This window comes from Hippoglossus stenolepis, chromosome 3, assembly GCF_022539355.2.
Source record: "Hippoglossus stenolepis isolate QCI-W04-F060 chromosome 3, HSTE1.2, whole genome shotgun sequence".
NCBI lineage: Eukaryota > Metazoa > Chordata > Actinopteri > Pleuronectiformes > Pleuronectidae > Hippoglossus > Hippoglossus stenolepis.
Window position 1 is genome coordinate 7,761,344 of NC_061485.1, and position 24,563 is coordinate 7,785,906.

Consider the following 24,563-nt stretch of genomic DNA (forward strand, 5'->3'; position numbering starts at 1 on the left):
TTCCGTTATTTAAGGTAACGTAAAAGCACATTTTGCCAGACGAGCCACTTCCTAAAATAACCTGGGTACGACGGAGCCCTGCAGCTAATTTTATCAGCCTCCATGTGAACCCATGTGTCTGTGCAACCTGGAAGGCTCTGGCATCCGGCCCCTTATCACTATGCCACGAACTCCGGGACAAGATAGCTACAAGATCAGTCTTATAGACTGGTATGATTATTATGGAAGTGCTGGCATTCTCCTGTGTACTCCTGGGTCTGTTCGAGCCAAATGAATTGTGCCGCTGTCATCCAGGTTCTCAGGGGGCCGCTGCCAGTAAATTCAGCCACCGAGTCCAACTGTGGTGGAAATAATTAAATCAATCTGCAGATACAGAAGCTTCCAGGCCTGTAGGATAATACATTTTTTAATTCTTGGTCATTTTATTCTGTAAAGTTCACACTGGAGGCTTTAACTAAACTATTCTATAGAATCTATTGTTTTTTCCATGACTGTATTTTAATATTGTACACATTTCTAACTATTTTATTTTACTCCTTCAATTTACTTATTATTAGATCTATCCTTTTTATTTCTTTGACCTCTTTTGTTCTGCTCTTTTTAATCGTTTACTTTGCTTGAAAAGTGTTTAAAAATGGTGCTATCTGATTTAAAATTGATTTCTTCAAATTATGTCAGGCCGAGCTCATTTTCATTGTCACTCGTTTATTATTAGATACTCTATTCTTATTAATTGACCTTATTTTTATGTGTTTGTGTTGTTTTCCTTAAAAGAATCAAAATTAATGTTTGTCTTCTGCTGATATTTCTTTGTATTTTGCTTCTACATAATTGATATTGTCCATGTCATGATAATTGTTTTTAACATGTTACTTGTTGTTATTTGATTTCCTGTTGAATTGTATATGTACTTTCCGTGAAAATAATCTTAATTAATAAAAATAAATATAAGCTATATTGTGTACTGTAGATGTATTTACTGATTTTTGACTGACCTGTTCTACAGTGACCACTAGTTGGAGTCTATATTTCCTAATGACACAGATCTTTCTATAAAAATATAAGAAACTTTTATAATATATTATAAATTACAATTGTGTTAAATAAAGTCTAAAATTATTTTCTTTCACATTCTTCAATATATCTCCTAAAATATGTCAAATCAAACCAAAACTATGTAATAAAGAATCTGAATAAACTCAAGCTGAGTAACTGTCTCTTCTTTACGGATTCAATTATTGATAATAACGATTAAAGCTTTCAAATAATCCTGCTGTAGATTTCAATTTACTGAAGACACCGTATTGAAAAACAACAAAACCAGAAATTAAATTATTTATTGATAAAAACATGTCGATGTTATATGTAGATCTCCAATGAGGAACAGTGAATTCATGCTGTGATACTCTCGCCTCGTTGCACTGACGGGGTGGGAAACCAGGGGGGGGGGAGCTGATAGTGGACATGGATGTGGACTTGATAAAGTGAAAAGGCACAAAGCGACAACAAACATCGGGCAACACTTGTCAAGAGGTCACAGGCAACAACCCTCATGGAGCGTGGTCACCAGCCATATATACATGTTCTGCCAGGAATCCAGCACCGTCCTGTGAGAGAAAAAGGAAAAATCATTGGCTCTTTTATTCGTCGCCGTTGAGGAAGACGGTTTTAGAAACGCTAAAAGTGTCACGCACCTTATGCTGCAAAGGCCTCATTCCTTCTGCTCCTAATTTGGGATCGCAACAGATGCACAAATAACAGCAACAGGTGTTACACACAGTCAGAGGTGCAGTCGCTTCAGTGGCAGCAATCCAGAATCACACGAGGGGAAAAACTCAAACTATGCAAACATGCTTTCCTGTATTTTTTTAAAACATGCATTAGAAATAAATCTTTACGGATAGAAAACTGCAACATTTCACAGATTAAACCTCTGAGGTTTTCTCGTGTTCAGAGAGCAACCTGCACGTGAAACGCTTAAAGGAGGTTGTTGCTGCTGCTGCTGAGTCGAGGAAATGTGATTAAGTCTCCGGCCCAAGTTCACGAGGAGCCATCAGAGATGTAATTTATGGGTGCTACCTCCCGCACCCTTTAAGTGGCAGAGGCCACCATTTCCCAGTTTAGTGCCGTCCATGTATGGAAAGCAAGTCACGCAGGAGGCACATGTCACCTCGGGACTCATTTAGACCGACTGACCCGATGCAAACTTTTACCACGCACATTCTCAGCGTAGAACTGTATGTTTATAAGGTTAATTACGGTTTAAAAGGTGGATACTTTAACTAGATCATTGGTTTTTAGATTCATCAATGCAGTTTTTATTGGTTTACTTTGTAAATGTAGTGATAAAATATCATCCTAATGATTTCTGACCTGTAATGATGAGAACGTTGACCTATTTCTTCTGTGCATCCACAACCGCTGCCTCTGTTTAACAGAAAAGTTATTTGTGATCAGACACCAAGCAAAACCTAATGTTTACAGCCATAAACAAACTGTAGACATTGGAATGGACATTTAAGGTGCTGACTTACGTTTGACCTCCAGTTTGCAGCAGACAGTCGCCTCTCCGTGTTCGTTCTTGGCTTTGCAGCTGTACACGCCACCGTCAAAGTTACCGGGCTTGCGGATCTCCAGAGAGCAGATGCCCTGGACGCAGATCTGCCTGAACTTAGGGTCATCTCCAATAATCATCTGGTTCTTCATCCATTGAACCTTGGGCTGTAGAAAAACATTTATTCCAGCAATTATTTGAAGGCATTTAATCAATAAATAAGGGTTGTTTCTGTTTTGGTTTGTGCCACTTGGCGACAAACGCTCTGTTGATTGAAGGGGACACGCAGCGCACGCCACACTGTGGGAGTTTTAATGACCCTGACATGGTGAGGACCCCCTGGGGCCCAGCAGGGAATGTCAGACATGTGACCGCGCTTCTCTGCTGACCCTCGCGGTCCCTTCTCCTCCCATCCCTGCTTCAAAAGACCAGAATACCAACTCTGGCCTTCTAATCACAACCATCTATCTATCCCACTGTCCTGACGGGGACCTGGTGGGATTAGGAGGATGAAGAGGAGGTGAGAGGCTCAGACATGAGGCCTGCAGGGTCAGATGAAGATCCCACTGACAGTGATGGAGGAGAGGAGTTTGTTAAAAGCTCTTCATAAGTCCAGGCTCAACCTTATTACCATCACTAAGCTGCTGACAAGAAGTGAGAGTGAGGATTGGCTTGTTGGCACCACTGGTGTTACTGTTGATCCTGCCAACAGTTAAGGCACTTAAACAGTTTTAACATGTCAATGGCCGCTGGTTTGGGAGATTTTATTAGTTACAAAACTACCAGACATACTTTAAAGATTCAGTTACTTTTTAAAACTGCATTTATTAGTCTGGTATTTATTCTTTTGTGTCTTTCGTCGGATTTTAAACAATTTTTCTCTAATTTCATTGAACTTGTACAATGATGTACAATGATGATAAAGGCTTTCTATTATATTCCGTTCTATTCTCCTCTATTTCTACTTTTCAGGGAGCCATTGGTTTGCAAAATGCATACATATCAATTTGAAAAGACTTAGTCAAACCATTATATTGCACATCTGTAATTCAAATATTAAAATTCTGAAAGTGAAAGTTATTTTTGTGTCAGCTGTGACATGCAAAGTTTGAGATTTGATAGTTAAAAAAATTTCCAAAACTGGAAGCCAGACTTTAAGATACAGGGTTAAAACATGCAAAACAATCAGAGACAATACAGTTCAGTGGTCCTAACTGCTCAGGTAATGGAGTTAATATTTAGTCTGAACTGTTAAATCGGCGTCACATTGTTCAGGTATGAAAACAGAAGTGCGGCTGCACCTTTGGTTCTCCCCTGACGGAGCAGAGCAGCTTGGTGCTGTAGCCCACGGTGGTGGCTCTGTCGCTCAGGGCCGTGGTGAACTTGGGAGCCTCGGTGAAGTCGTGCTCCTGGTAGTTGGGAGGTTTGTAGTCGATACCTGCAGAGCGGAGCAGAAACACAACCCAGTATACAACTGCTTCTGCAAAGGCTCAGCTGATCTGTGTGTCAGCTGGTCTTTAGTTTGTCATTTTTATCTCCTCCACAAAGGAGGTTATGTTTTCACCCCCTGTCAGTTTGTGTGGTTGGTTTGTTTGTGTGACTGCAGGATTCTGCAAAAACTACCAAACGGATTTCCATGAAATTAAGTGAAAGGATGCGACATGAGTCAAAACACATTTCACTTTGATTCAGATCTGGACAAAGGTGCGGATCCAGAAGCAGCTTTTTATCATTTTATTTAACATTGTGAGAGTATGTGACATTTGAACTGTTTTTCTCACGGAATAATTCCTGGATCTTGATTTAAAAATAATAATTAAATGATATCTAAGATTGTCTGTTATCTGGTGCAGCTGGATTGAATTTAAGGAAACTGTTGGGCCTTGGCTAAGTTTTAGTTTAAAGCACATTGTGTGTGCATCAGTTCTCAGAAACCTTTTATCATCATTATTATTGTTTACTTTCCCTTTTTTTACAGTAGGTCTGTTGCATTGCTGCAATATTGCACATTTATCTGTCAGTGAAAACAGCTAAATGATACAATTCTTTTAAAATAAAGTTTGTCAAATTCAAACTGAAACAAAATAAACGTTTGGAGCTTTTTTACTGCATTTCGTGGTATTTTGAAAGTGAACTATGTTTTAAAAATCAACTGTTTCGAAAGGACAAGGATGAAATTTGAACTTTGAATTTCCATCCGTCTAGTTTAAGATAAGAATCCGTTAAAAAGAAGGACTTGTGAGCCCATGGCTTCAGAGGGGACTTCAGTACATCACAGCTGATTGAACAAAGGACCGGATGGCGTCCTGACGTGTTGCCTGAGGAGCGGTGACGGAGAGACGTACCTGTCTTCAGGATGACGGCCTCCCCCTTTGTAAGGGCAGCGTTATCGCTCAGTCCACACTTGTTTTCTGAAAACACTCTGAACTTGTAGGTGTTGCCCATGATGAGGTCAGAGATGGTGGCATTCAGTCTGTGGTAATGTTCCAGCACAGTGAACCAGTCCTGTGACACACACACACACACACACACACCGACACACACAGTGATGAATAAGGTGCAGAGGATTTAAAGTGTGGGATTTATCAACACATTACAGCAGAACAGGTCTTACTCCAGTCTTCTTGTCGGCCTTCTGCACCATGTAGCCTTTAATATCTGTGTTTCCACTGTCTTTAGGTGGAGTCCACTCCAGGGCCGCGTTGAAGCCCCAGGTATCAATAATCTTCAAGGTGGCGGGAGGTCCTGGCAGCTCTGTGGACAAAGCACTGATCCTTGTATCCAACCTTACAGTTTAAAACTATAATCTGGTGATATGCGAAAACATTTTCCTCACCGACAATCTGAAGGATGAGCGACGCCTTGTCCTCGAAGTCGTCCACCTTCACGCACATCTCGTAGATGCCGGAGTCGTCTCTCTCGGTCGTGCGGATGAACAGGATGCTGTCTCTGTCGCTGGTGCGGACGTTCACCCTCTTGGCGTCCAGGGGCTGTCCGTCCTTTGTCCAGGTGACCACAGGTTTGGGTTTACCCTTGAGGGGAGGGGGCAGACATGTGTGTTTCAAGGAGGCAAGGTTGTTTTGTTAATCCTGCAGGAACAAGGAGATGCAGTGGTCTTCGGCTTACTGTGAAGGGGACTGTCAGGTTGACCTTGTTTCCGACTTGGGTGACGTATCTCTGCTTGAGGAAACGAGGCAGACGAACCTTGGGGCGATCTAGAGAGAAAAACACAGGGTGAGACAACCAGTTAGTTAGTTAATCAGCACTTTTATCTTCTGCTTCCACATCTCATCTGTGAACGAAGCCAGAAAGGATTTTTATTCAAATATCTGTGGAGTGAAAGTGAAGGATTTCAGATCTGTTCGATGAACATGTTGAGCAGAACTAATTCCATCTGAGTCAGGGAACTTTCACTGGTGTCATCAGGGGCTTTCTGTGGTTTAACTGGCTTTAAAAGCGACAGTTTGTCTTACGAGTCCCACTCAGGCCTTTTGAATATTGTCCAGATTGTCCCAACACAGCAGGAGTTCTCATGAACGTTTACTGTCCTGGTCACAGACCAGAGGATGAAGTTTTGTTTCAACGCAGTCTTTGTACATTAAGATGGTTTGTAAGACATCAACAAAAGTTGAGGCTCCTGTATGAAATGTTTGCATCTACTTCCATGAATTGAACTTGTTTAGTTTCCTATTCCTGCAGGGAAACGTACCAATTTATTAATCCCTGAAAAAGACCTGGAAATAAATGTATGTATAATGTATATGTATAATAAATGTAATGATTTATCAGGTTTTGGTGAACTAACTTTTTTAAATCCTGATAATTATTGTTTCTGACTTTACTGTGAGTCTGTGTTCACCTTGATGAATTAATTTAAGTACACATGAAATTTAAACCTTCACATAAGTGCTGAACATTACTTCTTGATGGACAGTAACAATTATTAGAATATCAAAGCCAGTAACTGCTCTTGGTGGCTCAGTCGGTCGATATATTTATCTTGTATACCTGCAAAATGCCTGTTGCATGTCCCAGACCCTCAGCTGCCAACAACCCCCTCACTGTGTATTAGCTTGTAAAAAGCCCAAAATAGCCCATAAAACATAAAAAAGGAAATTAGCCACTGAGACGTGTGAAATGATACTGAGGCCTTTAGAAACCTTTAGGACTCTAAATAAAGCAGCTTCAGTATATCAGCCCCCACACATCACATCACAACACATTCAAATCATAGAAATGACCAACATCAGAACTTGCAACTGTGAATATAAAACTTGATCAATAAAGGTTACACTGCACAAACGTCAAATTTAATATATCTACCGTTGATATCGCACTTGTTTTTTTTCTCGTTTCTAGTTTTATCGATATTTTACACTGTTTTTCTATTTTTCTTTTTATGCTAACACACCACAGCAAAGCAACTTGTATTTGTAAATAAAACCTGAAAAAGACTGTACTAAATGTACTAAAGTAAAGTGCAACTCTATATGAGAGTACATCCAGCACATGTTCAGTCTTATTCCTTCATGTGGATCAGTCTCAAAGAAAACTGCACCTGTAAAGTCTCTGGCATGTTTCAAAATAAACATGAAACCTCTGGACGTGTCATTAGATCCAGTGTGACCTGAGAAGTTGGATCCAAACCCACCGACCCCCAATGCGACCCCCTAACACCACCGCCGCCCCACCTCTCCTCAGGGACAGGATGCTCTGGAATTTACCATCCACCCCTTCCACTCCCCCACCTGCTCGCCACCGTCTATCTTGTGGAACTGGATTCTGACACCCCCACCCCTCACCCCCTCAAGATGAATTCAGGCAGGGATCACAAACCCAAGCAGAAAATCTGTGCTAACATCAGGGTCATCCCAGATATTTTGCCCGCACCTTCGTGGTCATTTTGCACGAAACCATTCACAGGTCTAAATGTGGCCGATGTGGAGCAGAGCAGCTGGAACATGAACCTGAATGTTGAAATGTTTCCAGTTCAGCAGGGATCGAGTTTCCCGCCCGACTCTCCGTCATGCACAACTAACGATTTGTGCCAAAGTAACGCAGCTCCTTCCTTTTAAAGTCCTCGGGGTCCAATCATCATTTTTTACCACAAATCACTTCAGATATACTGCCCACGATTAACACTGCAAGGCCGAACCCAATCAAGTAAAACTTAACAAGTGTGGAGTTATCGCACTGTCCGTCCCCCCCCCCGGTTGGATCAGGGTTCCAGTTCAAAGTGGAAACGAGAGAGAAGACCAGGGTTTTATGCCGTTAACGTGGCAGGTATGTGCCAACAGGACACGGACAGCTGAGAGGAACACATAGCTGAGATGTTCCCGTTTGACTCCCGCATTTTACAAGCAGCTTTCCAGTGATAAACGGCCCCATAAAGTTTAAACCAGGGGCCTCAGTCGAATGGTGTGACTCATATTTGTTGTATTGTTGTTTAACTGTTATTTTATAGCTGGATTAAACTGGTCATCATCACATTAACCTCGGTTTGTTATGAGTTTTGTCTTTCTCCTCTACCTGTGGTCACATTTTAAATAAAAAAATATTTTTCCATTACAGTTAGACCTGTTTGGGGTTTGGTTACAATTTTTGCCATGTAGGAGGTGAAACCAGACCCAGGTTGTAGATTTTGAGGATGAAATTGTAAAGATTAAACAGAGAAAATGGCCAAATAATGACTTTTACAGCCCGTTTTCTCACTTATGTGTCTCAGTACAAATTTGTATGTAGTATTAGTACCTTATACTAGTATTTCAGTGCTTCATGATGTACATAGAGAAAGCTGTGTTGAACACCTGTATTTTTGTAAATACTTAGCACGGTAAATTTGATTTATTTTCTAGACTTGATACTCCTATTCGTATTATCACTGACTCATATAAAAGGGCCTTTTTCCTGTCTTTCCTGTATCTTATCTTGTTAATGCTCATCATGCGTAGCCTATTTAACAGAATATATAACATGTGTATGTGATGAATCTGCTCGTATCTCTCATTTAGCTGCTGCTCACTTCAGTTTCAATGTGTGGGACCAACAAAATGAAAGTCACTGGTTAAATGACAGCACAAATATTACATTTTCTCTCATCCCTAAAACATTTCTTACCAGCGACCTCCTTCACCAGGATGGCCTCGGGCAGGGCGCAGGGGGGGCTGCGGCCGCCGGCGTTCAGGGCCACCACGCGGATCTTCAGGCGGTCACCGGTGATCTGGTTCTTGATGACGTAGCGGCAGGACTTATGCAAGTCCTCGTTGACAGCTTTCCAGTCCTCGGCTGAATGGGAACGTTAGACACAGTGAAGTCAGACGACGGGTTCGTCTCTTTATTGATTTTAATTGTGCAGAAAGAGCGGGAAAAGATTCTGATTCATACAGATCAGGGATTGAGAACAAACTAATTAAGACACTCGGTGCTGCTTGCTTTGCAGCTTTGTGAACAGTAAAGTTGTTACGCATCGTAATAGAAACGATATAAAACAATTTTCCTGCACTAGACGTGAAAATTGCTGTTCTGTGGTGTTTGTTGTAACATTCCCCCGTCTGCTAAATCCAGCTCTCACTGACCCGCTGCTGATATTAGCATAGGGCTGGTCTAAAAGCAGGACCTCCAGTGAGACCACAGCAGCTCCTGAAACGCCTTCTCTCCTTGTAGGGAGAAGGTTGGTAGCTCAGGATATAACTCTGCCAGTGACACTTCAGGGACAGCTGCAACCGATATACCGCTGACCCACATTAAACCGGCAATTTAACATGTTCCAGAGTACAGTTAAAATGTGCCAAGCATTCATACTGTTTAATGATATAATGTAAAAACGTTAAATCAGCTTCAAAATAAAAGCTTTGAAATAAAACTCAAAGGGCCGCTGGCATTTTGTACTAATATCTGAGTCTTTCTGTGCTCGGTGCACCTGGTCAACAGTTCCACTTACTTCCATCCTTGCAGACTTCAATGTTGTATCCGTCCAGGCCAGACGGCCCGACGTTCTCCGGCTGGCTCCAGATGATGGTCACAGACGTGTCATTCTTGTCCTCGATAAACAGCTCAACTGGAACGCTGGTGGGCTCTGCAGGAAACCGTGGAAACACAGAATTATTCCACTGATACCTGCGAGTGGCAGAAAAGTCCCAGAACAATCAGAAATCAAATTCAGGGGCAGGAGCTGAGAAGAGGAGAAGAGCAGTTCTTTATCTTTACACTGAAATAAAAGAAGGGGAGAAGAAACGATGGAGGGGAAAATCACACTGCGACGGAGTTCATCCTCTGAATGGAGCGTTACCTTCGGGTGCAGGTGGTGGGGGGGTGGGTGCTTTAGGCTCCTCTGGTGCAGGCGCCTCAGCAGCTTCAGCTAATGTTAAATAAGCATTTGCATTATTGTTATTATTGGCAGCATGTGACGAGTAAAGCAAAGCAAACAGCAGACATGTCTTATGGCTTCATGGATTTATCTTATCACTCAGAGGATTTTTTTATCCAATTCAGGTGAAACGGCAGAACCAGAATCTAGAGCCACTAAAGAGAACAGAGAATAGGAACACGTTGGAAGTTTGGTTTTACCATCAGCAGGTGCTTCAGCAGCAGGAGCAGCTTCGTCTGTGGCTGGAGCGGCAGCGGCTGTTATTAAATGTTAGATATTAATCAACTGTGCATTAAGCAGATAGGACATGTTGAACAATGTGATAGTACGTGTGACTGAGTTCGATGTGTTAGAAAGGAATCCGTACGTGTTGTCAGATTTACTCTAAGAGTTGAAGGGTCAAACTTTAGTAATACTCTATGGTATCAGATCTGTTGTGGCTCATGTGATCTTCATCTTTTTTACCATCAGCAGGAGCCTCAGCTGCGTCTGTGGCAGCGGGTTCCTCTGCAGCAGCAGCAGGGGCAGCAGCTGGTATTAGAGGTTAGAAGACGTTTCAAAACGTTATAAAAAGCGATTAAATATGTTTAAATAAATATATTAAGTTAAATTATGTTGCAATTTCAAAACTTCAATTGTAAAATTGGGGTACGTTAGGGAGGAGTGAAGAGAGAGACCCTCTGAGGGTCACATCATACCATCAGCAGCGGGCTCCTCTGCAGCAGCAGGAGCAGCAGGGGCAGCAGCTGGTATTAGAGGTTAGAAGATGTCAGTAGATATATGAACATTTTGAAAGGGTTTTCATTGACATTTCAAAACGTTATAAAAAGCGATTAAATATGTTTAAATAAATATATTAAGTTAAAAATGTTGCAATTTCAAAACTTCAATTGTAAAATTGGTTAGGGAGGAGTGAAGAGAGAGACCCTCTGAGGGTCACATCATACCATCAGCAGAAAGCTCCTCTGCAGCAGCAGCAGCAGCAGGGGCAGCAGCTGGTATTAGAGGTTAGAAGATGTCAGTAGATATATGAACATTTTGAAAGGGTTTTCATTGACATTTCAAAACGTTATAAAAAGCGATTAAATATGTTTAAATAAATATATTATTTCAAAACTTCAATTGTAAAATTGGTTAGGGAGGAGTGAAGAGAGAGACCCTCTGAGGGTCACATCATACCATCAGCAGAAAGTTCCTCTGCAGCAGCAGGAGCAGCAGCAGCTGATATAAGAGGTTAGAGAATGTCAGTAGATATATAACATTTTGAAAGGGCTTTGATTTCATTTTTAAAATGTTATAAATAGAATTAAATCTGTTCAAATGATCAGAATGAGCAGAAAGATTGAGTGGAGAGAGAGACACGCATCATACCATCGGCAGCGGGTTCCTCTGCAGCAACAGGAGCAGCAGCTGATATTAGAAGTTAGATGTCAGTATATAACATGTTTGAAAGGGTTTTAATGTCATTTCCAAATGTTATAAAAGGGATTTAAATGTTAAAAATGGAGAGAAGAAGTTAAAATTGGCAGAAATGTGAGTCACGGGTTAAGAGACCCTCTGAGGGTCATGTTATACCTTGGGCGGGGGGTTCTTCTGCAGCAACTGGGGCGACAGCTGATACAAGAGGTTAGGAGATGTCAGCACACACATAACATGTTGAAAGGGTTTAAGAGACATTTCAAGATGTTATAAAAGGGGATTTAATATTTTTTAAATTAATAAAGTAAAATTGGCAATTTTAACATTTCAATTAAAAAAAATATGGAGTCAGGGAGGGTTGAAGAGAGAGAGAGACCCTCTGAGGGTCTTAACATACCATCAGCAGCGGGTTCATCTGCAGCAGCAGGAGCAGCAGCTGATACAAGAGGTTAGGAGATGTTAGTACAAATATAACATTTTTAAAATGTTCACATGACATTTCAAGATGCTATAAAAGGGAATTTGAATCAAAATTAAAGAGTTAATTTGGAAATTTTAAAATCTTGATTTTGAGGAAGTTGTTGTTTTTGTCATGAAACAGTTGTTGTCACACATCAGTTTGTAACGTGAGCACAACAAGTGTTTCACTGCTCGTTGGTAAATCCAGGCTTGTTAATATTTACTTTTTATCACTGAGGGAACAGGGCGCACAGACTTCGCGGCACAGCTGTAAAAGCGCGTCAGTGACTGAGTGACTTTCTCATCTGATGCAGCCTGAAGAGTCCAGGCAGGTGGACAATGCAGGAACATGCAGCTTTATCTTTGTATTGTGGTTTATAACGATGGCTGCAGCTACGGCACTTACCACCTTTACGCACGAGCGCTTGTGCGTAATGGATAACCTGGCACCGGGACTAAACCAGGAACATTAAGGTGGATGTGGTTTATACGCTCTGGTTAATTTACCATCAGCGGGTGGAGGGGTGGGGGGTTTGGGCTCCTCAGCTGGCGGGGCCGCGGGGGCCTCCTCGGCAGGTGCGGCCTCGCCCTCAGCGGGGGCTGGGGCCGCCTCTGCGGGTGCTGCCTCTGCGGGGGCTGCCTCTGCGGGAGCGGGCTCCGGTGCGGGCTCCGGTGCGGGCGCTGGCTCTGGAGCCTTCTCCTCCTTCTTGGCCGGTTCTTTCTTGGCCGCCTTCTTGATGGGGGCAGGCTTGGACGGCATGTTGAAGGTTGCAGCTAATTCCCAACTGAGGTAAGTCCGAAAAAAGTGAGTCCAATTCCACCGCGGGTGCAGGGGGGGGACACTCTTATAGGGCTGAGCCGGTTGAAGCTCCGCCCCTGCTGCTCCACATGTAATAGATATAGGCCTCTGAACACAGGACACCATGTATGACTCATTCTGTTCGTCCCACTCATCAACTCTCAGTGCATCATTAACTACTTCTTTACATTCACTTCACAGCTTCATTAAATATACATGTAAAAATATGTATCTATATATAATACAATCCTGAGATATAGACTTTTCTTTTTTTTATTTCTGCTTTTATGTTAATGTTGATCAAACCTTCCTGGACTTTTGAAGAAATTATTTGATAATATTATTACAGGCCTTTAATGGTTATTACTTTTTACCCATGATTCTTTTCATGTAAGTTAGCATTAAGCACTAAGTAAGCTTAAAAAATTAAATAAAGCTGATAGAGCTGCAGCCCAATGATGAGGCTCTACGCCTCTGCAGCGGACAGGGTTCGATTCCGGCCTGCGGTTCCCCACTAACACTCTGTCCTGTCCAATAAAGGCCCCAAAAATATGTTTATATTTAAAATATGAATTATATATATATATATATATTTATACACTAGGGATGAAAGGATTATTGCTTTCATGGTATATCGTGATAAAATTCTTGACTTGTTTCCTAATTAAATATATATGAGCAAAAATATACATCATTACAATATAGATATGTATTATACGATATATATTGTGAATATTGTATAGATATATCTATATGTAGTAGAGTAACATCTATATAGCCTAATGCATATAAACATATTTATAGCCTGTATCTAAAAATAAGTGTGCATTATTGACTTTTATAAAGCTTGTATTTGTTATGTCATTTATTTGCTTTAATTGTGTCATGTATATATTTATATATATAGTTTATACGCCACAGTTTCAAAATCGACACACAAGAAGCCGCAGAATAAATATAACATGAATTTTATTGATTCCAACAAACAGTGATAGGTGGATGAAAGTCTTCAGACAAACAAGCCTTATCCTTGTATCGGACCCAACTCTGAAGAAATAAACCTTTCTGTCAGTGATATTCTTTTTCTCCTCCTCAATGATTGTTGCCGCATCCAGAACGCCGACCTATTTACAATCTTTACAATGATGCCCTGTACAAAATAGAGAAATTAAGTTTTACAAAGGATTCTTTAGAAAAAAAAAGAAAGAAAAAAAAAAAAGAAATATCAAATATCTGAGTATTAAAAAGGAAAACATCATCAAGAGTGATTTTCCTAAACAATACGTCAATTCTAACATTTTTATTTTCCTCATCACACAGCAGGTTTACATGCATTTACAACACTTAGAAACCCCTAACATTTGCACGTCAGTGACATTAGATACCGCATAACAGCTTTTTTTTGGAATCATAGTTTAGTCCACAACAAGCTTTGCAAAAATATGACTATTCAGCAACCTGTATTGGCCTGAAGATATTAGATTTACCTCATTATCAGGTTTGATTCTACTTGAAAATCAACTAACTGTGAAGAGCAGATTCATTTTGCCAACTACATCAGGCTCATTGCTTGATTTTTTTAATTTCTTTATCGTCATTTGACCAGTTGCATTAACTTTGTTGTCATTCATAAAGACGAAACACGTTATAACAGCTTCCAAACAGCTGATTCTTTGATGCCAAAACGGATCCTCCTCCATTTTTTAAGGCTCAGTATATTACGCTCCCCACTTCTATCCCATGGTGCACCTTGGTCCAAATCGAGAACCCAAAGACAGACCGGATGGAAACACGCCCGCGGTTTTTTTTTTTTGCTCGTCAAAGCTCAGACATTCGCTGACCGCCAACACCAGTAGAAGTTGCTGCATAGTCCCGATGCACTAGTAAGCAAACACAAATCACAGCTACACCGCTACAAAAGCAACAGGCACAACAACCAGTGAATGAGATGAGAAGCACAGGCGGACGATGGCTTTTGCTGACCTGCGGAAACAGATCGTGGAGGGGGACGCTGTCTGCGACCTGGAATATTTACAATAACGGAAATGATTCTAAAACGGCATCATTTGGCATCTTTTTCTTTTTTCTGTAATGCATTTCATTCATTCATTTTTTTTTTGGCAGCCAATCAGAGCTGCAGATTAGCGTGAAGTTTTTTTCGGCAATATTCTATCTGTGCATTTAAATAAAAAAAAAGCGATCTGCAGCTCAGACACAATTTAAAGTTTGAAACTTTCTCATCGAGCTGTCTTAAAAGTGGTCTGACATTCATTTACAGGGTTGATGTGTAGTTTGTGATGAACAGATGAATCATTTTCGACGCCACAACCATAAGCTTTATCTGTCATTTACCCGATAACGGCTTCTTTACAAAAATCTACAAAGTGTCTAAATCTTCCTCTTTTAACTCTTTAAACTTTTTTTGTTTCTGTGTTTCTGTGTTGCGCTCCCAGAATGTTCTAGAATATGCACGACATCAACATGGGCGTACACACCACACAACGCGTCACATGACGTCTCACTGCATCTACGTAATGTCCTCAACACTTAGTCACCTTAGAAAAAACGATCATCCAGATCAACTTCACCAGCGTTTCACTGATCTAAGACACGAAAACTCTTCGCTAAGCTACCCTGAAAGTCTACATAACCTTTATTTGACATTAAAACAGTCTGGGACGTTGTTTAAGAGCACCGTACGAACCTAAATGATGAGAAAAGCATGAGTGACGAGTGTGTGTGAACTGCTGCACATGGAATGGGCATAAAAAGTCACTCTTCTCAGCCATTTGTTTTGCGGAGGAGCTTTGTATTAAGGCGTCCTTTAAAAGCACCTACTGGAGGATGAATACTGTTTTTTATAGTTAAACTTAAACCCTTTACTCGACAATCAATACGCATGATTAAAGTACAGTATTTGGTTCAGTATATTAGATATTTGCACCAACTAATGGTAGATAAAATAACTGTGATGTCTGATTGTATGTACATTATATATATACAGTTACTACTCTGATACATGAGGGGAAAGATTCGAATCAAACACACCATACTCTTTCTGTAAGAAATCTGAATTGGATTCAAATAGCATTTTCTCAATCGGGTGTTTGTTATGTTATGTATATGTATTATCCCTGTGTAATAAGTATCTAATACCTGATATATATGGCAACATTGGTGACAACTTGTTTAAACATAAAGCAATTAAATAGAAACTAAATTAAGAAGTTGGAATGGTACGACAATCCCACGAACCCACATCGCAAATAAATAACATTTTGTATGTAAAAGAGTATGACAGCAAGTTTAATTTAGAAACCTGACAAGTAGATGTTAAAATATGTGTCAACTTAAAGAATAATTCCACGTTGTTGTTTATCTATTTCTTTGTGTAAAATAAAAATGATAATTTGAAATAAATAAAGCATAGAGTCGAGGAGATAACTGTTTCAGCCGGGATGATATGGATGAAAGCACCAGTTTACTCTGCTGAAGTCGAGCCGACGCTGATGTCTTATATTTTTAAGGCATTTTATCTGTTTCACCTGCTTGGGCTGTGAAGTTCAGGATTGCATATATAAGTTTGGCCTTCAGAGACTTTAACACTAGATATGTACCAGAGCACTTTGCAACAAACAGGAGCTTCTGGCATGCTGTCATACTCTTTTTTTGTCTTTTACCGTTGGATGAGAACAGCGCTTGTTGACAGGAACACCGTATCCCATGATGCACTTGGTCACAATGCAGGATGAATCGTGTGTGTGCTGCTGCAGAAATCACCTGAAGTTTAAGTGCTGAGACGATGAGATTCCTGGTGATCTATTAGCACCGATCTGACACGACGGAGGGCTAATAAAGGGTTAAATATGTAATGAAGTTATAGAATATATATAAGTTTTCATTCAACGCTTGAGCAGTTTTTGAAAATACTGCACATATTAAAAGGATCTGTAATAACCCAGCTTCATTGTTAACCTACTGTGGAAATGAGAGTTTAAATCCCCCCCGACAACCATTTTCTGAGGGTTCACACGTTCCTGTATGTGCACTGTGTCCGTGCAGCGTACAGAAAAATAAGATCTGAAGTGCTGAGTGTTTGATTTGGGGCTTTGTGTTCAAAGTTTAGGCAGACTAGGATCTTCTTTGTCTGGGGATTCAATGTAATTGGCAGCCTCTTGAAGTTTCAAAAGCATTGCCATCTACAACAGAGAAGAGAAGAGTTGAGAAATCAGAAACCCGCAAGGATCCAGTTGAGTTTTGAGTAAAATAATTCTGACAAGACTCTTAAAAGATTATCACGAAACGCGTGAGATTCTTACCAGCGGATCGGATTCCATGGAGCTGGGCGGAGTCTCCTTGTGAGGCCTCTCCTCGAGGGGTTGACCGGGGCTGCTGGAGCCGATGCTGGGGGGAGGAAGGTGGAACAGCTTGGCCTGGTCCTGCTGGGCGGACGGCCAAGGCAGAGTGCCCCTCACCCACTCCACTGGGTCCTCCCACACCGCCTTCTGGCCGTGCACCTTAGATGTCACAACATGCCACAACAGTAAAATTAGAGCGCAACATTTCCTGTGAAAGGGAAGCCAGCAGCTCTCCCTGAGGACAGAGTCTAATGCAACCTGGGGACAGTTTTCTGGATTCACTACCTGCCATTACTCACCTTGATGCCGTCCTTGGCCCCCTCCTGCAGGTATGGGATAATAGAGTGGTTCCAAAGATCAATAAACCACGATCGAAACTCATCCACTGTGACCGGACATGACAGGAAAAAACACGGACCTGAGGACACAAGGGGGGGGAACAAAGGTGAAGTGAGGACACAGGGAAACTCACCAGTCACAGATATAAAGTTTAAGCGACCCTGTCCAGCCCTGAAGTCGTGTTTCATACCAATGAGGAAGTCTGATGTGCTGTGCTTCTCCAGGAAGGCGTGCAGCTGATACCAGAGTTTGGGGACCCAGTCCAACACCTTGATCAGGTCCTCGTTGGTCAGGTTCCTCTCGTTCTCCGACTCCATCATCTTCCTGTGCAAGTATCGCACCAGGAAGCCGTTGGCTGGTTCCACGTTGTTGGAGAAGGTCACCATCCTTAGAAAATGAGAGGTAACATGCAAAAAGTCATATAAACCATACAAATACTGTGAGTGTGAACATGAGTGGGCGGGTGCATTAGCCTCCTACAGCATTAGTTACACTTTTATCCCTCACATCAACAGTTCACACTTTAAAGACCGTGTGAAGCAATTAGAAAATGTCTTTTCTGAGTTTGTCACACCACAGAACAATATGCAATGAAAACCAAGGAATGCTGTAAAACGGTCAAACTTTACAATTCAGTACAACATTGTTCCCTTTCCCTTTACATATTTTCAATAACAACTTTCTGACATGTAAAGCATGTTAAGAGACAATTGACTAACTTTGCTTTACACAATCTTTAAGTTAAAGTCCTAGGGAGGGACTGGTTAAAGACTGGTACAACTACAAAAGCTCCCTGCAATATTGATTATATGAATTCAAACTTCACTTATATACATAAACACATTAACGCCCACTTTGTTATCGTCTAGATTAAAGAGGCTCTTATTGTATCGACTGGTTTATTCTACCGTCAGCTTCAAATCTAATCTCAGTTTAATCAAGAGGAATTTATCCACAGACCATAATACACAAATGAAACAGTACAGGAGAAGAAAATAGATCCACAGCTGTTTCTTTCACCAACCTGAAGCTGAGGTGAAGTCCATGGTTCGCAATCATCTTCACTGGCTGGTTGCTTGTTCCAATAATGTAAGGACTGAAAGGAGAGAGGCACAGACAATTATATAATCAATAATCATCTCATACATTTTTATTTATTATTTTCCAGTCATTTTCGAATGCGGAGGTTACCATTTGTGATATTTGCAGGTGAGAGCACCGTTGACAAGTTCGCTGATGGAGGCAGGATTGTGAACATCATCCAGAATGATCACCAGCGGTATTTCTGAGGTGCTGGTTTCTCGATCAATCTGATTGGCCAGGTTGGAAAGATGAAGCTGCAGATCCTAGAGGAGAGAAAGCGAGAGATGACAAACAGAAGTGAGTCGACTGCGTGGACCACTGGGTGTACAGATGCTTAAGAGATGTAAGTTTCCCTCACCTTGCACGACTGGCGGTGCATGTTGAAAGTGACCACGATGCCGTTGGTGACTTCGCGGGCGCTGCGGTCCACCAGGTACTCGGCCAGGCGGGAGGCGAGGTAGGACTTCCCCGTCCCGCTGGGCCCGGACAGGATGAGGCGGCGGTGTTTGAGCAGCAGACTGATGTAGTGCTGCATCATTGGTTTGGGAATGAGCGTTTCAAATACCAGGCTGTCCACACACTTCTCCTTTAAACCTGGACATAGTGAGGGAAGAGTGAGAATGACCGGCGCGGTAACAAGCAATGAAGCTGATGACTACCTGCTAACTACCCAGGACATATTAAGGTTGGTGATGAAGTCCAGTTTGACACTTGATATTTAACTGCTTGTTCAGAATCATCTTAATATCCATGTTCAAGATTATACACTACAAACAGGAAGAGCGACGGCAGGAAGATGTTGTGAGAACGGATCGATATCACCTCCCATGTCCTTCATAAGCAACATGGAGCTCAAGACTTTTGCTCCGAAAATAACTTTGCGTGTGTGTAGTGAGTCTGTGCGGCCTCCGCCGCCTTAACCTCTATGGGGCCTGTGAGTCTGAGGGTTGGTCGGCCAGCTGGGCCTGGCTACACTGGGATCGTGTTACCCAGAGCTCTGTCTGGGCTGCCGCTGCTTTCCCAGCTCTCCTAGCACTTCGCTTCTCGCATTCCTGCGTGCGAAGGTGCGGAGGGGGGTCGACTGCCAAGCCCCAACCACAGCTCGAGTTTAGAATCACTGATGGGCTCCACATATGTGCTCCTCACAAATCAAAACACTGCTGTTACTGTGGCGAATATTGTCTATAATCTACATTTAATCTCTACTGGTAGTGTTACAACAGAATGCATAATAGAACCAAATTTATATAACTACCTAATATGCCTATTTCCAGAAAAACATATTTTTATGTTGTTGAATTAATGAGTCCATCAGCTGCCGCAGGGTTATTTGAGTTTCTGCGACACATTTCTATTATATTGCTCAATGTACGTAAACACATACTGACATAAAAAGAAAAGAGTTGTAAAGTAATACTGAACGTGACGTACAGACGGCAGCAGTTGCTGTGGTAAACAAACAGACATGAGGATTTGCATGAACACTGCACTAAACAGCTGATGCAGACGTTCTGACTGTGTAGACTGTAAATACAGATGGCCGACTGGTGTCTAATTCCTCCCACTATCCAAAAATGAAGACAGAAATATCCTGGATACTTCTTATGCATTTGGAGCAACACCTTGCACAAAAGCGTTCGGGGGACGTAGCCGCCGTAGCAAGGTCGTGCAGAACCACGCGTCGTACCAATCGTAAGTCAGTCTCACCTGTCAATCAAGACGTTTCACCCCCTTTTTATAGCGTCAAATAACTAATTAAAACCAAACTATGTGGAGAATTAACACTTGAACATCAATGTGATGAGAAGTGAATCTGTGAGGATGCAGCTTTTAATGCAGATATTTGTTGCACCATTATTAGAGGTGACACTGGACTCGCTCCAGGCAGTTACCTGGTGAGACCCCTCAACTGCCTCTTCAAATATCTCTCCTCTCATAACAGACTTAAAAGTGTGAAGACAAGAACAACCGGATTCCAGAATAGTACACATGTCAAACGTGTCCATTAAACACTCCATACATACAGTAGATTGAGAATAGATGGTCACTAAGTAGGTTTTTGATTTAAAAAAAACAAAACTATATTTATTTCATACTCTGCATTTTGTTTTTGCGTATTTTTTTCTTCAATCTTGCATCATGACTACATGAAATAAAGCGTCAGTCCTAAATCCAGTCTGATTGCACGTGTCACACGTCTTCACAAACCTTTCAGAGACACGGTGATGCTGCTGGGGCCTCGGGACATGCAGCGAGAGGGTTGCGTTTCAGGGGCGTCTCCTCCGAGCACCCTCTTGATGTGGCCCATACTGTAGCTGTAAATGGAGTCGGTGGAGAGGCCCAGGCTGGAGGTGGGATCAACTTTGGCTATGTACACCTGGAAGGAAAAGGGCAGAAAAGAGAACAGAATAAAACTGTAGAACCGGAATGTTGTTAAGAATTAATATAAATTCACAATAAAACACAACATCATGACAAATGTGACGTTTCAGAGCTTTAATAGGTCTCCCAGGAGAAACATGGTCTGTGCACGAGGGTTACAAGCTCCTGCTCCTGAGCCCTTTGGGTTTATTAGGTCCCATATACACTGGGAAATGAATCAGCAACTCACTGGAGCCTTGTAAATAAAATTCTTTACGGTCACGGTAAATCTAAATACTTTTTAAACTATCTTTGTCCGTTTTATTACAACCTCACCACTGCCCAGTTGTTGGACATGCTAAAATTAACGTGACAGCTGAAACACAAATGTGATCAAGCTTGATACAGGCAGTGTCTCACCTTGAAAGCCTGACTGACGGCCGAGTCCAGCATGGTCCAGTCCATCCTGCCGTTCACCCGGACGGTGCCCACGAAGAAATCCTGTTGTTTCACCTCCTGTTGGTACAGAAATGGGGATAAAGATGTTTGTAATCATGTTTATTATAAGTGTGATGAAAGTGAGGAAGTACAAGACTTACATCTTTGAAGACGTGCAGGTCCGCAACACAAACCACCACCCGGACACGGTGATCGTCCCTCTGCGAGGAAAGGCTGAGGGACTCTGCAGTGTGGACGTCTAAACAGGAGAAAACCAAAGAGGATTTGTAGGACATCTAACATTTATAATAAAAGCTTAATTTTCAAATGATGTGATTGTCACGCACTAAATATAACAGATTAATAACTGGTATTAGAAAAATGGTTAAAATGCAACCCAATGTCTGTTTTTACTAATCTCTATAAACAGATTCTGGGTGTTAAGATAGAATCTGTAGGCGAGGGACAAGATTTTCGGGCCAGAAGATAGAAACTTTAAATATCTACATACATTTACCTGTTGTCCTGTGTGTGTAAGTACCATTTACCACAGTGTCTTCATCTTTACCAAACTGGTAAAAACAATGCAAGTCTACATTTTCAGGGATTTAACTTTACCTGAGCCCCCTTCACTCAGCCCTCTGCTGAAGCTTTTTGGCATTTGCAAGGCCACTGACTGTCGCGGCGAGGAACCTTCCAGCGTGGCGAGACCTGAGGACTGGGAGACGGAGCTGGAGGGTCCGGGGGACGGACAGGGGGACGAAGTACCCGTCTTCAGGTGGTCGTTCTCAGCCTTCAGGTTCTCCACTGTCTTCTACAGACCAAATCACAACTGTTACAGCAGTGTTCATACATCACCTTACCATCTCTATCAAATGATTAAAAACAATTACAGCAATAAAGGCAATAAATGATGAGTTTTACATATAATCCATCATGAAATCTAAATTTGTAAATACATTACAGGAACAATCAATTTTGCCCACAGTAGAGTATTCAAATGTTGGCTTCCTTTTCAGCACAGTACCACGTTTTGTGAGAAAAATCTAATAATCTAAAAATAAAAATATTGCAAAAGGAAGCTATGACACGTGCCTGCATGCCGTTCATGGCCTCCTGCAGCTGCTCCAGCTGATGAGCAGAGCTCAGAGCTTCCAGGCGGATGTCTGTCAGTTTTAGCTCCTTCTGCCACAGCTCTGTACGCAGCCCTGTCACGACCTTGTCATCCGCCTCCTCATCACCTCCTTCACACAGTCTGCACACATTCAGTTCACACCAGAACACATTAGAGATCTGCGGAGGCAGCGTGGAGCAGCAGACTGACAGACGAAAAATAATACATTTCAAGAGTTTTCAGTTCAAAAAATGAACACAGAAGTCATTTACTGACAATAACACCAGATGACACATGGTAAACTCCTGTTCTATCAAGTTTTTTAAAAAATCACTGCAGTTAAAGGTTTACCCGGATGATGATGCAGAGGTCGAGGATCTTATTGTGGCTGAGGGATCGTCACTGATATGGTGGACCTTGGGGGAGGAAGGTGCAGAGGACTCTGGGGTGGCGATCTCCTCGATGTCGGCATACGGCCCCGACGGCTTGGAACCCGCCTTCTTACTGAAGGCCTTGTTGAAGGAGCTGCGCAACTGCTCAGAGAAGAGTGAGGTTACAATGAGGAATATAGCTGAAGATTGTAACACACAAGAATTGGTGTTGAGCTGCTTCTGTCAGATGAGCCTTTTTTTTGCATCTGAGACAAGTCATCAACATTTGTTTCCTTTCTGAATCACCTTGTATTATTAAATTTCTTCAGACACGTTGTTCTATTGTTTCTTTATGTAACCACTTAGTTTTAAACATTTTCAAAGTAGGTATTATTGAGGCAATAACTTGGTTTAATATTTAACTTTTAAAGCACACGTGCACGAGATGTGTGAATGAAATGAGAGCCACAAAACAAAACGATGAAAACCATCTCAATGTAAAAGTCACTTCAACAGAAAGACTCATCTTCATTGAACCACTTACATGAAGGTTAAATGACGTGTTGGTTAAATCAATACACGGTTCATGTTTGATGAATTCAGAGCACATCACAAAGTAAGTTGATGAATCACATTTAAAAAGACACGTATGACAGAAAGTGTTCCACAAGTATGACTCATAAAGTGCTAGCTGGAGACGGGGGGAGAGGGGATGGGGGGGGTGGTGATGGTGGGACTAACAGCTTTATTTGCTGGAGCAACATCACTCACCTCAAAGACCTAAAATAAAAAAGCAGGGCAGCATGAAGGAAAGACCAGAGTCATACTTAATAACAGATCGGGAACAAGATAGGAGGAGAATCACACATGTGCGCATGCAGGAGCACAAAGTAGGACAGCAGCTGACTGAAGGTTTCACATCAAATGCCTCCGCTGAGCTACACTGCTCACAGAGAAGGTCAGAAAACATCTCAGCTACACGCTACGTATAAACACTTTAGTACTTAAATTTCACTTTAGTACTTAAATTTCATACCTTTATAAAGAGGAAAGTGTGTCATGATGGATTTCACTGCACATATTGATCATGTGACTAGTTTAACCTTGGTAACGTAGTGCTAATCAAGACTATTACTACATTAGATTAACTCTTGATTATTGGTGATTAATTTGTTGATCAAATACGAATGGATTGCCATGAAAATCTGATCAAACATGAACAAACTCCACAGGATGAAACTCTGTAACCAACCTGCAAAACAAATACGCACTGGTATTTGTTGTACTTTGCGATAAGTGCTTTTTACAAGGATACACAGGCCCATAAAGTGTGTGATATGGTGATAATAATCAAGATAAAAGCATCATTATAAGTTGATGTCATTAATTATCACAACAGACGTCAGATGATTATTTCCTTAATGTTTAAAGACCGATTGTTTCTCCTCAGTGAAGGTTGTGGTTTTATGAGCAGAGAAAACTTGATAAACAGATCTGATCAAATGTTATCCCCCTCACTGTGTTCACACAATATATAAGCAACATATCTATATAAGTTGAAATGTTTTATTGCTATTGATGATGTTGTGAATATTATTATTGATGTGTTTAATCGTCCAGCCCTAATATAAAACCCAACAAGGAGAATTATTCGAAAATTGGTTCCACCACTTTCATCCCTTTCTGTGATGCTCTGAAGAGAAAAACATGTGATTCCTCAACCGCTGCAAATTGTTGGTTAAATGTATGTGTTCTAGCATTTGTGAGACGTTTTGCAGAACACAATTTGCTGACTCCTGCTGTGGTAAACCCCGAATCCTCTGGCGCGCCAAACAACAAACCAATAGTCTAACCAAACTCTTATATATATGTGTTTCTAATCAGTGTGACCACCACTTGTGC

The 24,563-nt window shown here is 41.5% G+C and overlaps 2 protein-coding genes and 1 long non-coding RNA gene across 18 annotated transcripts in view; 1 reads left to right on the forward strand and 2 right to left on the reverse strand.

The window, feature by feature from the left end:
• Positions 1 to 1,320: 1,320 nt before the first annotated feature.
• Positions 1,321 to 12,623, reverse strand: mybphb (myosin binding protein Hb). Of its 2 annotated transcripts, XR_004695041.2 has the most exons (12): positions 12,306 to 12,623; positions 9,495 to 9,629; positions 8,672 to 8,839; positions 5,681 to 5,769; positions 5,391 to 5,586; positions 5,169 to 5,308; positions 4,900 to 5,059; positions 3,856 to 3,992; positions 2,535 to 2,721; positions 2,374 to 2,427; positions 1,695 to 1,726; positions 1,321 to 1,607 (listed from the first exon to the last, which is right to left on the reverse strand). XR_004695041.2 is itself a non-coding variant. In XM_047339286.1 (11 exons), the coding sequence occupies exons 1-10, from the start codon at positions 12,556 to 12,558 to the stop codon at positions 2,396 to 2,398; spliced, it is 1,497 nt and encodes a 498-aa protein (XP_047195242.1). In that variant the 5' UTR covers positions 12,559 to 12,623; the 3' UTR covers positions 1,321 to 1,607; positions 2,374 to 2,395. The 2 variants fall into 2 exon arrangements, 1 of the variants encoding a protein (XP_047195242.1); XM_047339286.1 differs by lacking the exon at positions 1,695 to 1,726.
• Positions 12,624 to 13,549: 926 nt separating this feature from the next.
• nav1b (neuron navigator 1b) overlaps positions 13,550 to 24,563 on the reverse strand; it is an 87,511-nt gene continuing 76,497 nt past the window's right edge. For 10 of the 15 annotated variants that reach the window (XM_047339275.1, XM_047339274.1, XM_047339277.1 and 7 more), the window contains 14 exons: positions 23,433 to 23,441; positions 22,642 to 22,823; positions 22,272 to 22,431; positions 21,795 to 21,990; positions 21,338 to 21,435; positions 21,159 to 21,254; positions 20,586 to 20,754; positions 18,736 to 18,971; positions 18,486 to 18,640; positions 18,319 to 18,390; positions 17,485 to 17,681; positions 17,255 to 17,373; positions 16,917 to 17,114; positions 13,550 to 16,796 (listed from right to left, as the gene is read on the reverse strand). In XM_047339275.1, coding sequence (XP_047195231.1) covers positions 16,713 to 16,796; positions 16,917 to 17,114; positions 17,255 to 17,373; positions 17,485 to 17,681; positions 18,319 to 18,390; positions 18,486 to 18,640; positions 18,736 to 18,971; positions 20,586 to 20,754; positions 21,159 to 21,254; positions 21,338 to 21,435; positions 21,795 to 21,990; positions 22,272 to 22,431; positions 22,642 to 22,823; positions 23,433 to 23,441 — 1,971 coding nt within the window. In that variant the 3' untranslated portion in view covers positions 13,550 to 16,712. The remainder of the gene's footprint in view (positions 16,797 to 16,916; positions 17,115 to 17,254; positions 17,374 to 17,484; positions 17,682 to 18,318; positions 18,391 to 18,485; positions 18,641 to 18,735; positions 18,972 to 20,585; positions 20,755 to 21,158; positions 21,255 to 21,337; positions 21,436 to 21,794; positions 21,991 to 22,271; positions 22,432 to 22,641; positions 22,824 to 23,432; positions 23,442 to 24,563) is intronic. The other 5 variants (XM_047339280.1, XM_047339279.1, XM_047339272.1 and 2 more) reach the window with 1 other exon arrangement.
• Positions 17,033 to 18,569, forward strand: LOC118104479. Its single transcript, XR_004695042.2, has 3 exons — positions 17,033 to 17,400; positions 17,519 to 17,696; positions 18,504 to 18,569. It is a non-coding gene; the product is annotated as an uncharacterized LOC118104479 (long non-coding RNA).

Coding starts and splice junctions, on each gene's coding strand:
- mybphb (XM_047339286.1), bottom strand. CDS start 12,558: ATGCCGTCCAAGCCTGCCCCCATCAAGAAGGCGGCCAAGAAAGAACCG. Junction 5,587..5,680: donor ACCTGACAGTCCCCTTCACA/GTAAGCCGAAGA, acceptor CCTCCCCTCAAG/GGTAAACCCAAACCTGTGGT. Junction 2,722..3,855: donor CCGTCAGGGGAGAACCAAAG/GTGCAGCCGCAC, acceptor GTTTTTCTACAG/CCCAAGGTTCAATGGATGAA.